Genomic DNA, 16,994 nt, shown 5'->3' with positions numbered 1-16,994 from the left:
AGAAGAAAACAGCAACAATGTATGAGGTTTTTAAGATCTACCTAAGCACATGAAATAATTTGTTCTGAGAAATACTCAATGTGTCTTACATGTCTTCTCCTGACAAGTAACAGGGACACTGGTGTCAGGGCTGCTAACACCTATAGCATTCTGAGCTTTGACCCTGAAGCGGTAAGTCTTGCCTTCAACCAGACCTGTTACATGACTGTGGTTGTTGCTCACAGTTTTGAAGGTAACCCAGTCAGTTTGGCCCTCTTCTTGGTGTTCTACAATGAACCCAGTAATTTCACTTCCACCAGTGCGGTCGGGCCACTCCCAGGCCAACCACACCTCTGTCTTGTCTGCATCAGTATGGTGGAGGTTTTTGGGTGGGCCAGGTGGATCTTAAAGATGTTAACAAAAGTAAAATTAATTTTGGATCATTTATGTATTTTTAAAAAATCATAGCAAATGTTTAAATAGCCAACCATTTTCTGAAAAAACCATGTTATTATTATAATGATTTATATCTTACTGAACATATAATTAGACAGCAATAATGTTACGTAACCTTTACTCACATAGAGGATCAAGAGCCTTGATAGGTGTCTTGGTCATGACAAAGTCACTCCTGCCAAACTGGTTTTCAGCAGCCACCCTAAATAAGTACTGGATTCCCTCCATCAGGTACATTGCCATAAGACTAAGCTTCTTATTGGCTGGAGCAACTGGTACCCATTGCTCTACAGCTACATCCTTCTTTTGCACGACATAATGGGAGATGACTGCACCGCCATTGTCCTCTGGAGCCTTCCATGTCAAATAAGCAGACTCACTGGTCACCTCAGACACCACAAGATCTCTTGGAGGAGAAGGCTTATCTGATGGAGACAATGTGTTAATCATTCACATAATTCAGATTTCACAAGTTAAGATAATTTCTTATAGTTTACATTTCACTTACTCAGCACAAGCACGGCAACGGTTGCAGATTTCTTTCCACCAGCATTCTCAACTGTAATAGTGTAGTTGCCAGAATCTGCACGGACACACTTGGGAATGAAGGCTTTGCTACCAGTGGCTGTAACTGCAACAGTGATGTGAGAAGGAACATCTCCATCATTTTTCTTCCAAGACACTGTCGGTGTCGGTACACCCTTAATTGTAGCACTAAGTGTGATATCAGTGCCCAGCATGGCTAAGTGGTCACGAGCCATGTTGGCATCCAAGAGTAACTCTGGCTCCTCTGTGGAAACATAAATGGAAAAGCAAACTGATTGTTATGAATATTAGAACAAAAAAGCCAATAACAGAAAAATGTCAAGTTGTTCAATATGAGGTTAAAAAAAACAAAGTATTCTGTGTAATGCATGCTATGCATTATTCATACAATAGATACAATAAGCTTTTTGCTCTTAAATGATCTCCTTACCTAGCCTGTCATGAACTTTGATGGTCTGTTTGACAAAGGCAGGGTCGGATTTGCCTGCTGCATTTACTGTAAAGATCCTGAAGGTGTACTCCTGTCCTTCAGTCAGACCTGTCACCACATAATGGAGGTCAGGACACTGCTCTGGAGTCGTGTTGGCCTGAATCCACTCTACGGCACCAGGGCTCTGATACTCCACAAGGTAGCCAAAGATTCGCCCTTTTCCATCGTGGCGCGGCATCTGCCACTTCAGACTGACTGAGTCTTTGGTTTTGTCATAAGCTTCAGGGGTAACTGGAGGACTTGGACGCACTGTGAGAGGATAGATTAGAGGAAACAAGCATAACACTGAAAATCCATAACATAAAAATGTTACCTAGAAACATAATACATATAAACATTTTGATAATTTGGACCTTTTTCTAAAATAAAAAAACACAACAAAACATGCTGAAATTCAAATTTGATGCAGCAAAACAAGTAAAAAGCATTTCACTGACCAATGGGATCCTTGGCAAGAATTGGTTTGGATGGGGGACTAGGATCTCCAGTTCCCAACTCATTCTCAGCCATCACCCTGAATTCATACTCGCAGCCCTCTACCAAGTCCTGTACACGGTACTGAGTGGCTGGGTAAAGTGGGTCTCTGGTGACTCTTGACCACCTCTTGGCTCCAGGCTCCTTCTTTTCCAGGATGTAGTTAGTGATGGGTTTACCACCATCACGGGGCCGGTTCCACAGAACCAAAGCATTGGTAGCATATACCTCTCTGACTGTTGGCATCTCAGGGGCTTCAGGGACTCCTTTAATTTGGAAATATCATGACATATATACAGTTATTTGGACATATAATTTATTGGAGCTTTGACATGATAGGAAAAACGTACTGAACAGATCTTTAGCTTTCATCTCCTCAGACTCCAGAGCATCGCTGATACCATACATATTCTCTGCAGATATTCTCATGATGTACTCCTTGCCTTCGGTTAGCTTTGGAATCTGAGAACATAAATAGTATTTAAATCCTTGCTAAACTTTCCCAATCTCCTTCCAGTGGAGTTATGAAGACCTTGAGACAACATGAAAGAAGTGAACCAATACTACCTTGCATGTGGTCTTAGTTGTGGCAGATGTTACTGTGGTCCAGATTTCTCGGTTGACATCTCTCTTCTCAATTATGTAATTTGAGACCTCAACACCTCCACTATCCAGAGGAGGCTTCCAGGAGATAACCATGTATTCCCTGTGAACCTCCTCAAACACCACAGGGCCAACAGGAGGAGTTGGACGATCTGATTGGATAAAGAAACAGCAAAATAATTATTACTCATGGTTGTCTCTGCTTGTCTTGGCACAGGTTTTTTCAACATTCTACATACCTACGACTATGACGTTGCAGACTCCCTTCCTGGATCCGGTACTGTTTTCCACAACCACCACATATTTGCCACTGTGCTGTCGCTCTGCCTTCACCAGGCCAAGCGACATCATGGTTGGAGTGTTTTTGAATATGATGTGTTTGTCAGCCTTCAGCTCCTCATCATCTCTGTACCAAACAATAGATGGAGCTGGTTTGCCTGTGTAGCGACCCTGTAGTAGGCAGCTCTCTCCCACACGTATAATGATCTTATCACGGAAGTCCAACTCAATGGTTGGTGGCTCTGCAAATACACACAAAATACAATTTTCCTGCGTTTTGCAATTTAAAATGGTTAAATTAGGACCCTCAAATTTAAATGTATTTTCAAATTTAAATGTGTTTTCTCCCCACATTTAAAGCTTCATGCTGGCAAGCTTTAAATGTGAAGCTACTTTGATTTCCTTTGATATTGATTAGCAGCTGAGTTAAAGTTTGGAAAAGGACTCACCAAGTGCATCCTTGCAAGTGATTGGTTTAGTGCAGAATGATGGTTTACTCTGTCCAACTTCATTTACAGCAATCACCCTGAACTCATAAGTGTCTCCCTCTCTGAGACCGTCGTATGTGAACTTCCTGTCCATTAACTTCTCTTTGGTAAGTCTGGTGAACTTGTCTTTGCCAATCATACGTGCTTCAAGAATGTACATGGTAATCTCAGAGCCTCCGTCAAATTTGGGCGCTTTCCAAGCGACACTGATCAAATGTTTGGTAACCGTGGTGACTTCCAGTTCTTCAGGACGGTCCGGTACACCTTAAAAAAAAGATGAAAATATGTCTTAAGATGGAAAGTAGGGTTTTTACAGTAACTAGTCACATTATTACATTTAGTAATACATTTAACCCCTTTATTTAAAGTGAACGTAAAAGGTTTTATTTACTCACTAATTGGCTCCTTGATTATAATCTCAGCTGCAGTCTCAACAAAAGGTCCAATGCCAATGGCATTCTCGGCAGCCACTCTGAAAAAGAAGGCCTTTCCGAGGGTGAGATCGCGAGCAATGGCATTCTGCCTGCTGGCACTATAGGACAGTGATGTCCAGGCTTTACGCTCTGCTTCACGTTTTTCAATGATGTAATTGCTGATGGGTGAACCTCCATCATTGTCAGGGAAGAACCAGCTGAGCTTGCAGGAGTCGATGCTCAGGTTTTCAGCCAGGAATGGAATGCCAACAGGTCCGGGAACATCTAAGTTAAAACAAAATGGAATTTGTGAAAAAAAAAAAAAAAAAAAATCAAGGGTGTTTTAGATATAGAATTTTTTTTATCATTTATTATGAAACTATCACTCACCTAGAACTTCTACTGTGACATTCTTTGTTTTCTCCCCACTGGCATTCTTGGCAGTCAGGGTATAAACACCAAGGTGTTTCCTTGCACAGGGCTTGATGACCAGTGAAGAGCTGATGGCAGTGGTCTCCACTTTAGCTTCTGTTGGCAGTCCAGCACCATCTCTGGTCCAGGTGATGTCAGGTGTTGGCTGCCCTGACACATAGGCAATCAGACGGATCACACCGCCTGCATGGACCACCATCCTTTCCTTAATCGAGGCATCCAGATCCACCTCAGGAGCAACTGGAAGGAAGAAGGCTCTCATTACTACCTGCCTGCTACACTCAGTTTCAGTCTTTATAGTCCATATTTATGAATAATGTTTAACTTACTGGCTCTGTCGTTGACCTCAAGCACCTCTGGGACTTCACCTGGTTCACTGTTACCAGCAGCATTGAAGGCAGTCACCCTGAACCTGTACTGACCACCTGTCTTTAGACCACTGATCACAAAACGTGTCCCTCGGATTTCAGTTTCCTTAGCCTGGAAAACATAATGCAATTTCATATACATTATACTGTAATCATAATCATCACATCTAGACTAAGTAACTATTCTTCGCTCACCTTGACCCAGGCCTCAGTTCCCTCCTCCTTGTACTCCACCCAGTACCCGATTATCTTGGATCCACCATCTTTTAAAGGTGGAATCCACTCGAGATCTACTGTGGATTTCGTCCAATCAGAAACCTTTGGGGTCGGAGGAGACGGGGGACCTTCACAGGGCAACAGGTAGCAGGTTACTATCCTGTTCTGTGTGCTTTTAATGTTTCATAAACACGCATGATACTCACAGATAGGGTCTCTGGCAAAGAGAGGGTCTGTTGGAGGACTAGCAAGACCAGGGCCTGCGGCGTTGACGGCAGAAACTCTGAATAAATACTGAGACCCCTCAACAAGACCACTCACTACGAAGGACTCTCCAAGGCCCATGGGACGGATAGGGTCCCTGGTAACACGAGCCCAACGTTTGCCTGTGGTCTCTTTGCGCTCCAGCCAGTAGCCAGTGATCGGGGTGCCGCCGTCATCCTCAGGCTCCTCCCAGTTGACTGTCATTGAATCCATGGTGATGTTGGTTACTGTTGGCTTCTCACACTGACCAGGAACAGCTGAACATGAACAGAAATATCAATATTTAGTCCTGGAGCATAACATCATTATTGGTCTAACTCACTCCAGAAATAAGAATTGTTAAAAAAAAAATTGCAGAATTTTGTAGAACTACTTTACCCCTAGTTTATGTCACTGTATTTTAAACACAAATATGAAAGAGGCAGTTAAAGTAGATACATCAGCTTACCTTTTTCACATTGTGAAGCTGGAGTTGTAACAAATTATTTAATGAAATCATTACCAGAAGTGGAAACTTACTGCAACGGTTTCGGGCAACCTCAGGGTCACTGTCCAGCGGCTCACCAACTCCATACTTATTTTGTGCCATAATGCGAAACACATATTCGTGCCCCTCCATGAGGTTTTCCACTGTCCAGATTCGGTCTTTGGGCTCATTTGTCACAGGCACCCAGGTCTTCCTATTGGCCACACGCCTCCAGATGACATAGTTTGTGATTTTAGAACCACCATCATCCTTTGGTGGTAGCCAGGAGAGTGTAATCCTCGCTGCGCTAATTTCTTCAAACTTAATAGGAGCTGAGGGAGGACCAGGTCGGCCTGAAAACACAAAAACAAACTAATGAAAAAGCAAAACACTGTGCTCTAGGGACTAACTTATTGCTCTTTTCATTTTTAGAGTTATAAAATAAGTTTTTGTTGGGACAATATTATTTATTTATGGCAATAACTGATTGTTTAAGATAGATACACACACAACCACTGGCACACATATAATACAAAGGTTTGAAGGACATAGCAACACAGGTTGCTATTAGATGAATGTTACCTGCCTTCTTTGGTGCTGGATGCAGTATTGATTTAATAGTCACATTTAAGGTATTACAAATCTAAGATACTATCTTCTAATATCCTTTTTGTAGAGCAGCACAAGTAGGCAATTATTTTCTCAATATCATATGCCTGGAATGCTAAGACAGGAAACAAAAGGTAGGATGGCTAATACGTGTGTGCATCAATATTGTCACTTATCCACCCATCCATCCATGACATGCTGGAGGGATTAAGTTTCTCAGCTGGCCTGGTCAGCTCCTCTAGGAGAAAATAGATCTACAATGTAGTTGCTAAAGGTATATGTCTCAAAATGTTATAGCTATGAGGGTGAAGAAACTCATTTACATTTTTATGTAAGTGAAAATGTAAGCTTTAAGTGCAACCTAAAAGAAATGGATTTATGGAACATAGTTGACAAAGAGAGAGGAAAAAAAGCTCTAGAGCTGTCTGGTGCAATTTTCCAGTTAGGAAGTAAAGATTATTTAGGTGAATTCAATCAGGCATGTACTATTGATAAAACTCTAAGCACAATCAAACCATTGACGACTGGTTTATGTCTTTGCAAAAAGCTTGCTACAGTGTTTACTGTATGATAATCTGTCAATAATTATAAAATTTGACTGTACTGTTTTAGCATCCTTGGTCTGTGTATATATTACATCTCTTCATCAAAGTAATAGATTAACATTCGGTGTTTACATATATATCTTTTTGCATACATATGATATATTATTTTTGAAATAATTTACCTTGTTGTAAGACTACTATTGCATTTCATTTTGTATATTTATTTTATAATAATTTGGAAATTGTTCCGAAATACTATTGCTTTTGCAATGGTAACACTTGGAATTTTATCTTGTTTTTGTGTAAAGAAATGTCTAAAAGGTCCCAACAACTTTCCTTTTTTTTTAAATCTGTTGTTGTTGGCCTTGTCTAAAACGAACCAACTTCTGCACAAAATTGATAATCTGCTAAATACTTTGATATAAAATCATGTATCAGTTAGAAGTGCTTTAAAGGGGCAGAAACATGAATGGATATATAAGAAAACACTCTGAGTGACTTTAAGAAGGATCTGAATGAAGCATAAAACTTAACAAAGATAAAGGAAAACAAAAATAATCCAATAAAAGACACTTTTAAGGCAAGTACAACATTAGGTTTGTTAAATCCCAATTATTTCTGCAGTTCAATTTGTTAGTTAGATGTGTCCTCACCGAGCACGTTGAGCCTCATTTCCTTGGATGCTTTGCCAAGACTGTTGGAGGCCACCAGAGTGTACAGGCCTGTGTCATGGCGTTTGCCCTGCTGGATGAGCAGCGTGCAGCTGTCATCTGATACAATCTTGTTGATGTGCTCGTCATACTGGACCTCGACCTTGTCGTCAGGCTTGTGGGGAGGAGCCTTGTACCAGGTGAGTGTTGGGAAGGGACAGCCACGAAGCTTGGCCACAATGCTGATGTCAGAGCCCTGCTCCACTTCCATAAACTCCTCCAGCTCAATGGATGGAGCACCTGAAAATAAAATTGTTTGTGACTTATTCTTAAAGAAGTTTGTTTGGTTTTACTTTTAAGGTTCTGTGTCGATATAGAACCTGAAAATAAAAAGCAAAAGTGTACTTAACCATGACAATGTGAATCTATGTTTTATCTACATAGAGCAAAATCTAATTTTAGTTTAGAACCTAGATCCCACATTTCTTTAACTGAACTTCGGAAATTGTTGGGCTTACAGGTCTGGTCCTGGATGATGACAGGTCCAGCAGTCGTTGATGGCCGGCTGGGTCCAGCCTCATTGTAAGCTATCACTCTGAACTCATACTCATCTCCCTCTGTCAGGTCCTCCACTTTAAAGTTTGTGGTGTCGACATCTCTCCTGTTGCACCTAAGAGATACAACACTAAATGTTTAACAGTAGCCGACAACAAATCGCCAATCAAATTCAAACAAACAAAAAAAACAACCTATAATATACAGAAGTTGTTAACTAGCTCAATTAAAGTTCAGTGATTTTTTAAATGCCGTTGTCCTGAAATTTTTGTATTTTTGTTTTTCATCAAAGCAACTGAAAGCCTCAAAAGTCAAATGTTTGATGTGATCCAGAATAGTAAGGTTAGAATTTGAATCCGACAGGATTTGATTCATATGGTTAGCCTGCATAAACAGAAAAGTAAACCTTTACCTCCTCCAAGACTCCTTTTGGGCACCGCTGGAATCCCAGCAGAGAAGATCAACACTGTAGTGTGTGACTGGAGAACCTCCGTCGTTCTTCGGAGCCTTCCAGGTCAAAGTGAGAGTTCCCTTTCTTATATTGTGGATCTTGAGCCTTGTTGGAGGATCCGGAGGATCTGCATATACAGATTATTTTTAAATGAGCTCAGAATAAGGGTGTTTGCCTGAAATCTTACTAAGAAGTTTAAAAGGCTAAATGAAGAAAATTTGGACGTACGGATGGGATCTTTAGCTTTGGTTCCTTCAGTAGTCTCAACAAACGGGCCAAAGCCAAAGCGGTTTTCAGCTTTGACACGGAAAAGGTACTCCTCACCATTAATGAGGTCTGGAACCACCAGAGACTGGGTAGCGCAGTTTGGGTTTACCTAAAAGAACAAAGTCAGGGGGAAATTTTGCCCATGTTGTTTGTGATGAATGAGCAGTTGAAGGCCAAATTTATTACCTTGGTCCAGGCTTTGCCTTCCACAGTCTTCTTCTCAATAAAGTAGCTCTTCACCCTCTCTCCTCCATCACTTTCTGGAGGTTTCCAGGAGAGTCTGCAGGTTCCTCTGGTCACATCACTCACCTTCAGATTTCTAACAGGTCCAGGGAGGTCTGCAGATCAACAAAAGGGTTGGTAATAGTACATTAACCACCTTGATATATCATTGTTATATATCTATGCTTTTTTTATGAACATTTCTTTAAAAAACTCTTGAGAAATAATACCATGCCTCTACATACCGAGCACATTGACTCTGATTTTGACTACTTTGTGTCCAGCCGGGCTCTCTGCATTGAGGATGAATCGACCAGTGTGGCTCAGCTTGCTTTCTGGGATCACCACCAATGATGTTGTGTCAGTAGAATGGATCTAAAATAAATCAGCGATATGGAGAAAAATATAACTGACTGACTAATGAAAGGCATGTTTCAAATCTTAAACTTATCCCAAAATAGTTGTGTCAGAATCGCTATTAACAATTCATATATTTAATTAGTTTTTTATTTGTGTTACTTGGTAAAATGTTTTGAGAACCACTTTCCATTTACAAACAATAAGTCAGCAGTGCAATAAATGCTAGTCTGTTGATCATTTTTAAATATGACCCCAACCTCTGAGTCAATGGGCAGTGTGTGAAGGTCGTTCTTCTTTTCAGTCTCGGCAGTTCCATCAACGAATGTCCAGGTGACTTTGGGAATGGGTCGTCCTTTTATGGTCGCAGGAATTCTGATGGTGGTTCCTGCTCTGCAGTTCAGCAGGTCGTGAGCACTCACATCCAGTGTCACTGTGGGTTCAACTGTAGAACACGACATTAAATATAGTCAGTGAAATGGAGGAACTTCAGGTTTGGTATCATGTTCCAATATAATTTGCTTTCTAGCTGCAATAGTTCAGAGAAGTAAAGATAAAAATAACTGCAGGTAGTTACATACACAACATACATTATATCAATGGCAGTTTGAAAGTCTGACTAATGTGATCTGTTCTTACTCAGGATGTCCTGAACCAGGATATCGCCTGTCCTAGCAGGCTCTGAGTTTCCTGCGGCGTTCACTGCATAAATCCTGAACTTGCACTTCTTGCCCTCTTTCAGGTCAGGGACGGTAATTTCAGTGGATGGGTGGAGCTTGTCGGCTGGGTTGACCCTCCTCCAATCTGGAGAGCCCTCCTCGTGAACCTCAACAATGTAACCCTTGATTGGGCTTCCACCATCTCTTTCTGGAGGAGTCCAGGTGAGTGTGATGCTGCTCTTGGTCTTATCTTTAACCTCTGGGCTGCCAGGTGGGCTTGGAGGATCTAAGAAACAGGAGAAGGAAGGGCTAAATGTCTTTCTGCTTTACAAAAAAAATTATAATATTCTCTTTGCAATTCTGTCTCGAGCTTACTCAGTTTATTTAAAAATTAAAGAATTAAGCTAGTATCTCCTGAGTGTTGATGCTTAAGCAATAATGGTCACATAGTTTGTGGAATTAAAAAGTTAATAAAACAGTAAAGAACCATTCTAGAAGACAGAATCACTCACTGCATGGATCGGTGGCGAAGCGGCATTCAGTGGGTTCACTGTGTGGTCCGACTCCAGCGGCGTTGCAGGCCGCAATCCTGAACTGATACTCTGTTCCTTCTATGAGCCTCAACACTGTGTACTGCAGGCCTTTAACCGCTGGTTTGGTGACCGGAGCCCGGTTAACACGACCCCAGTATACGGCACCACGCTCCCTCTTCTCCAACCAATAGCCCTGGATGGTGGAGCCGCCATTGTCCAGAGGGGGATCCCAGGTGACGGTCATAGTGGTTGCTGTTGCAGCTATGATTTTAGGGTTACGTGGAGGTCCAGGAAGGCCAAACGGATCCCTAAGCTGGACTTTTTCTGAATCACAGCCATCACTGACACCATACTTGTTTTCAGCTTTGATCCTGAATTGGTAGGCTCCATTCAAGTCCAATTTGTAGACCTGAAGGACCAAAACACAAAAAGTTAAACACTTGTTTGATTACGTGTGGAGATTCTCTATTGTCTGACCAATGTTCATTATATTATTACATGGTAACTAACATATTATGGAAAATGAAGTAAAGCTGAATTTGAGGTTATTTTCAGAATGTTTATATTAAGACCAATACAATCTCTAATTTACAATCTCAATTTCAGAAAACTGTAATTCTAACAACATGCTCCTATATAATAAACTTTAATAGTTAGCAGCTTCAACAAACCCCATATCTTCTGTCAATCAGATTGATGGTCAGAACGTCAAAGTCTGATTTCTTCTTGCTGGCATCTCTCCGCTCCACAATGTAGTTGGTTATCTCACTGCCTCCATTGTCCTCCGGAGCATCCCAAGTCAGGTAGCAAGAGTCTGCTTTGATGTCTGACACAACAACATTCCTTGGTGGAAGGGGGCGGTCTGAAAATGCATGGTTAGATTACTTAGTGTGGAAAACAAAATGGAAGTTTCATCAAACCTGTAACTGTGAAATAGATTAATGAAAAGCTGTTGTGGAAAGATCTGGTTCTCACCGAGGATTTCAACTCTGATCACATGCTGAGCTACGCCATGACAGTTTTCAGCTACCAGCTTGTAGTTTCCTTTGTCTTGTCGGACAGTCACTGGGATAGCTATCTTTGTCTTTATTGTTGTCCTGTTCACCTGGAAAAAAAGAACCAACAGTCTAACTTTAGAGATCATGTGGGTGACCTCATCATCTCACTACTGAATGCTTCTTTAGATTCATCTTGATGCATCACTCTTTACTGAAACCTGCAATTGTTCCAATTGTAAGGCAAAGGAAAACAGTCAAGATAAATTTAGATTTGAGTGCTTTCAAAATATGGATTGAAGGTAAAACCGAGAAGTTATAAATGAAATAGAAAAGTTGTTCATTCCAGGATGGATTAGATACCAACAAGAAAAAAGTTGATATCTAACCAAGTTTTAAGCTTAAGAATGTTGTGTGAGAGCTAAAATTTGAATTTTTGGAATTAATCAAAAAGGGAGATTAGTGGGAGAAAGTAAGTAGGTTTTGTTAACTAGTGACGGTCATAGTGGTTGACCATCATGTATCAACTGCTTAACAATTTAAATCAGTGCCCTATTTACACAAAATATTGCCACGAGGGAGGACGGAGCTAGTTAACAGAAGAGGTCCAAGAACAGATCAATGAGGTACACCACAATATATAAGTCAGATTCTCTGTTTCCTAACATTTCAGATTTACTATTGATATATGATGATGAAGATATAGGTGAAGTACTGCAAAGATTTTTTTTCATTTTTTTGTCAAACATTCAGTTAAATTTGTCATCAATCCAAACTTGAATTTATTACTTATTGGTTACAGATCACCTAATCAAAACCCTACTTCACAAGTTGCTTCTCACCTCCTCTGTCTCCATGGTCATCTTCTCCTCATCAGGAGTCTCAATCACCACATCATCCTTCATCCACTGGAATGTTGGCAAAGGCAGTCCAATCACCTCTGCTGGGATGTCTATGGCTGCTCCTTTCCTCACAATGATGGCATTGCTCTTGAAAAACTTCAGAATTGAAATAACTGGAGCAACTGTGGACAAAAACAAACGAAAAATCAGTAAAGCTGGTCTCAAAGTTTTTAATCAACCTTCAGTAACTCTTGTACATACTTTCATCATCCTGGATCTTGGCAGTTATTGGTTTGGAAGGATCACCTTCTCCAACTTCATTTACAGCTTTAACACGGAAGTGGTACTCCTGGTTCTCAGAGAGGTTCTCAATAGTCCCACAGCACTCTGTAAAGATCTTACGATTGGCCACCTCGTACTCTGTGCTATCTGATCTCATCTTCTCAACGTAGTATCCTCTAATGGGGCTGCCGCCATCAGTGCGAGGGGGCTGCCAAGCCAGAGTAATAGTTGACTTGCTTCGGTCAGTGTAGTGCAGTTTCTCAGGAGCAGATGGAGTTCCTGGAAGATTTTATGGAGTATTAACAGGTAACTCTTTGAGTTTCAATTAAGATTGGTCATAGGCCATGCATTAAAATCTCACCTTTAGGATCCTCAGCTAGGATGGGTCCCAAATCTGCTGGTGCGCCATCACCGTACTTGTTTCTGGCGATGACTCTGAAGTCATATTCCTCACCAGCCAGCAAGCCCTGAACGTCACATTTACAGGACGCTATCTCAATGGGCTGACGGAACAGTTTCATCTTGGTGTCTTTCCTCAGCACTTCATAGCCAATGATGTCACTGCCTCCATTGTCCAGAGGGTCTGACCAGGTGAGAACAATGTTCTTCTTCGTCACCAGGACAGTCTTCAAGTCAACCACCGGTCCTGGGACATCTTCAGAAACAAAGGAGGAGTTAAGTTTCACCTTTAACTGTCCTTCCAATATGGCAATAGTATTAACATGTTTGATGGTATACTTTTGAATTACTGACCCATAACGTCCACTCTGGTTTCTGCGGTCTTGGTGCCACTGCTGTTGGTGCCGGTGATCTGGTATTTTCCATGATCGGCCCTCACAGCCTTCTTCATGAACAGAGTGCTCTTCTTGCCCTCTGTCTCCACAATCATTCTCTCTTTGTCAATTTCTGCCTCGTCTTTGGCCCATTTTACCTCTGGCTGAGGTCGGCCCGTCACCACTGCAGGAAGCCTCAGTGAGTCACCGGCCTTGATCATGACGCCGTTCTTCACAGAGTCATCAAATTCCACAACAGGAGTTTCTGTAGGATACGTTCAGTAAAGAAGAAATGACAGCAATGTTTACAGAAGCTCCAATATTTTACCTCAACTGTAAAACTCTGAATTTAAATAATTTCAAGAAAGTTTAAATAGTTTTTAACTAGTTCAGTCACGGAAGTATTAAAGCAACACCTTCAAATGTTCTCTATAACACAAGCACATAAAATTCTCTTTTCAGCCATTAATTTACAGTGGTGATATGAGAACAAATCATACCTTGGGGCTCTTTGACAGTTACAGGTTCAGTGAGACCTGGAGCTCCAGGGCCAGCATCATTAATTGCAAGGACCCGGAAGTAATAGTCTGCTCCTTCAGTGAGGCCTGTCACTGTGTATGTTAATTCTTTACACCTGAATTCTGTGCAGCGACTCCAGTCTTTCTCTCCAACCAAAACCTGTACAAGCAGAGTTCAGCATATCAGACCTTAGTATTACATTAAAGGCTGCAAATGTAGAAAGCCAGGTGTTGTTCAGGACCTTCTCAATGTGGTATCCCAGGATCTCGCCTCCACCATTGTACAATGGTGGCTTCCAGGCCAAGATGACAGAATCATTGCCAGTGTCCACAACCCGTGGAGTGGGGGGCCCAGGAGGAACTGTGGCAACACAGACAAGATTCTTGCTTAACAAACAAAAAGCATGATACAGAAATTAGCAGTCTGACATCTGCTAAATATCTCAAGCTGAAAAAACTGTAACAAACTTTCAAACTATCACCAAATCCTTTTCCTACATTTTCATTGATTGTTTTGAGAAGAACTTACGGATGGCATCCATGGCCACAATGCGCTCAGTGGGCTCACTGAAAGGCCCAGGGCCAGCCAGGTTTTCTGCACATACTCTGAAGATATAGGTGAGTCCCTCCATCAGTCCAGTGATCTTCACATCTAGAGAGTTGAGGAGGGCCCGGTTAACTCTGGTCCAGTGTTTGCTGTTCACCTCCTTCCTCTCGATCCAGTAGCCAAGGATCGGGCTGCCGTTGTCCTTTGGTTCATGCCAGGAGATGTGAGCGGAGTTTGCTGTCACCTCATGCACTCTGGGAGTGTTGGGAGCATCAGGAGGATCTGATTGAGAAGGATGAGTTTAGTAATACAATAAATGTCACTGAAATATTACTGTTTAATTTGTGCAGCAAATATATATATTTTTGTGACTTTACTCACTGAATTGGTTCTTGGCGACAAGTGGCTCAGAGATGCATGGCAAACCACAGCCATATTTGTTCTCAGCTGTTACTCTGAAGATGTATTCCTTCCCTTCGATGAGTTTGGTGACAGGGAAACTGGTGCCCTTCAGTGTGGAGGTGATAGTGATCCAGCCAATTTCATCATTCTTGTTGTCCTTCTTCTCAAGGATGTAGTTCAGAATCTCGCTGCCTCCATCATCCTCCGGAGGCTCCCAGTTACAGATGACAGAGATGTTCCTGATCTCATCAAAGGTGAAGTTTATTGGAGGGCCAGGCTTGTCTGTTGAATAAGTGAGTGAAATTAGTCTTCAAGTTCAAGAGGAAAACAGATACATCTGTAAGCTGTAAGTTTCTACTCAGGAAACCAGAAACAAGAAGGATCAGGATAAATAGCTATGCAGATGTGCTTACCCAGGACATTGACGTAGCAGGTGGCAGAAGCAACACCATGCGTGTTTTCCACCCTGATTGTGTAGTTGCCGTGGTCAACCCTGACAGAGTCACGGATCATCAGAGCAGATTGGCCTTTTGTGGTTTTATCCAGACCAAGACGTTCACGCAGAGGAGTCACAAATTCCTCCTCTGGTTCTGGAACCTGCACAAAGTAAAGTGAAGAGTAAATAAACAATTTCAAATATAGAAGAAAACCACTGAAGTTTTTTTTGAAAGGAAACGAACATTGGCTTTGGTCTTCTTCTTTTTTAGCACAGGAACAATCTTTTTGGGAGGCTCCTTGGTCACATCCTCCTCATTTTTCAGCCAGGTGACTTTGGGATATGGAGAGCCAGAGATGTAAGCATCAATGCGGATTTCCTCACCCTTCTTAATGCAGAGCCCAGACTGCACACGTGCATGCAGTGTGACTGTTGGTTTATCTGAAAGTAAAAATAAAGTGATGTAGTATATAACAGAAAAAGTTTTCCTTCAGTGAAAACAGATCCAAATAGCTTTACGTACCAACAGGGTCTGCAGCCTTTATAAGTGGTGTGCTGCGGGAAGGCTCACTGACTCCAGCGGCATTTTCTGCTCGCACTCTGAACTGATACTCCATGTCTTCTTTCAGGCCAGTCACTACATAGGAGAAACCAGGAACCAGACTTGGGGTGACCTTCTCGTAGCGGTCACCATCTTTCTCTATCTTCTCTACTATGTAACCCTGTATGGGGCAGCCGCCATCGTAGTCTGGAGCCTTCCAGGTGACTGTGATGGACTTGGATGTGGGGTCATGACCCTCAACTTGGATGGGAGGGTCTGGTTTCTCTGTGTGTTAAAGAACAAACGTTTACAATATTTGATGATTGTCAGACATAAGGACCGTGATGTGTAAACTGAAGAAGCAAATTATTGATCTTGTATTTGATCTATTTACACCAGGCTTAGTTGAACACAGGTCTCCATAAACACAGATATGAATATAAAATCCCAAACTGTTATCCAAATTTTTCAAAATCTGTTCACATTTATTAAAAACCAGAACTTACGTTTGATTTCCTCTGTGAGAACTGGATTGCGTAGCTCCAAATATTCTCCTGCTCCGACCTTGTTGACAGCCTTCACTCTGAAGTAGTACTCACAGTTGATATAAAGGTCTTTAGTGTTGTAGGTGAGGACATTTTCCCCTGACATGATGGGCATGTAGGTTTTCTTGGATGCTTCTCGGCGCTCCAGAGTGTAGCTGACAATCGGTGTGCCTCCATCGTCTTCAGGAGCTTCCCAGCTGATCGTGCAGGAATTCTTAGTGACATCACTGGAGGTGATATCTTTACACTGACCAGGGAGCCCTGTGAGGTTCAGGAGGCCAGAAAAAAAATATTGAGACAATGGACCTGACTGACTTTTTAAATGTTTTTAAAGCTGGGTTTAGCTCGCAAGCTGTTTTGAATAAAAATAATTGTTTTGCTAATATGAAATCACAGCAGATATGTTGATAATGATTGGATTGGTGAATCCTGTGTGGTGAAGTATCATACCGATAACTTTGACATTGATGGTTCCAGTAGCAGTTCCCAGACTGTTCTCCAGAGTGATGGTGTAGGCACCAGCATCAGCACGCTGGCACTTCAGCATCTCCAGGTGAGCGCTGTTCATCTCAACGGTCATGGAGAGCCGGTCGTCAGCTTTACACTCTACTGTGTCTTTCTGCCAAACCATTTTGGGAGTTGGGATTGCTTTGTAGGGGATGTTCAGATGCAGCTTCTCACCTTCAACCACAATCACATCCTGTGCATCCAGATCCATGGTTGGAGCACCTGTAGGCCAGAAGACATGTTCATTATTGAGGATTCATTCTGACTTCTGTAACGCTTTAAAA

The 16,994-nt window shown here is 41.8% G+C and overlaps 1 protein-coding gene across 1 annotated transcript in view; it reads right to left on the bottom strand.

The window, feature by feature from the left end:
- ttn.1 (titin, tandem duplicate 1) overlaps positions 1–16,994 on the bottom strand; it is a 156,296-nt gene that overhangs the window by 57,080 nt on the left and 82,222 nt on the right. The window contains exons 134-172 of the mRNA XM_044132734.1: positions 16,654–16,932; positions 16,165–16,464; positions 15,641–15,943; positions 15,362–15,558; positions 15,095–15,278; positions 14,661–14,963; positions 14,262–14,561; positions 13,975–14,093; positions 13,715–13,892; positions 13,195–13,479; positions 12,803–13,096; positions 12,421–12,720; positions 12,160–12,341; positions 11,298–11,427; positions 10,994–11,184; positions 10,302–10,731; positions 9,770–10,075; positions 9,391–9,575; positions 9,019–9,148; positions 8,738–8,889; positions 8,513–8,660; positions 8,246–8,411; positions 7,797–7,948; positions 7,282–7,578; positions 5,528–5,827; positions 4,951–5,265; positions 4,724–4,872; positions 4,490–4,640; positions 4,119–4,400; positions 3,711–4,013; positions 3,277–3,579; positions 2,788–3,069; positions 2,513–2,700; positions 2,296–2,407; positions 1,909–2,211; positions 1,412–1,720; positions 944–1,225; positions 561–860; positions 90–383 (exon numbers count right to left, since the gene is read on the bottom strand). Coding sequence (XP_043988669.1) covers positions 90–383; positions 561–860; positions 944–1,225; positions 1,412–1,720; positions 1,909–2,211; positions 2,296–2,407; positions 2,513–2,700; positions 2,788–3,069; positions 3,277–3,579; positions 3,711–4,013; positions 4,119–4,400; positions 4,490–4,640; positions 4,724–4,872; positions 4,951–5,265; positions 5,528–5,827; positions 7,282–7,578; positions 7,797–7,948; positions 8,246–8,411; positions 8,513–8,660; positions 8,738–8,889; positions 9,019–9,148; positions 9,391–9,575; positions 9,770–10,075; positions 10,302–10,731; positions 10,994–11,184; positions 11,298–11,427; positions 12,160–12,341; positions 12,421–12,720; positions 12,803–13,096; positions 13,195–13,479; positions 13,715–13,892; positions 13,975–14,093; positions 14,262–14,561; positions 14,661–14,963; positions 15,095–15,278; positions 15,362–15,558; positions 15,641–15,943; positions 16,165–16,464; positions 16,654–16,932 — 9,384 coding nt within the window. The remainder of the gene's footprint in view (positions 1–89; positions 384–560; positions 861–943; positions 1,226–1,411; positions 1,721–1,908; positions 2,212–2,295; positions 2,408–2,512; positions 2,701–2,787; positions 3,070–3,276; positions 3,580–3,710; positions 4,014–4,118; positions 4,401–4,489; positions 4,641–4,723; positions 4,873–4,950; positions 5,266–5,527; positions 5,828–7,281; positions 7,579–7,796; positions 7,949–8,245; positions 8,412–8,512; positions 8,661–8,737; positions 8,890–9,018; positions 9,149–9,390; positions 9,576–9,769; positions 10,076–10,301; positions 10,732–10,993; positions 11,185–11,297; positions 11,428–12,159; positions 12,342–12,420; positions 12,721–12,802; positions 13,097–13,194; positions 13,480–13,714; positions 13,893–13,974; positions 14,094–14,261; positions 14,562–14,660; positions 14,964–15,094; positions 15,279–15,361; positions 15,559–15,640; positions 15,944–16,164; positions 16,465–16,653; positions 16,933–16,994) is intronic.

This window comes from Gambusia affinis, linkage group LG11, assembly GCF_019740435.1.
Source record: "Gambusia affinis linkage group LG11, SWU_Gaff_1.0, whole genome shotgun sequence".
Taxonomy (NCBI): domain Eukaryota; kingdom Metazoa; phylum Chordata; class Actinopteri; order Cyprinodontiformes; family Poeciliidae; genus Gambusia; species Gambusia affinis.
Note: the sequence above shows the minus strand (reverse complement) of the source record. Positions and strands in the feature narration are given on the sequence as shown.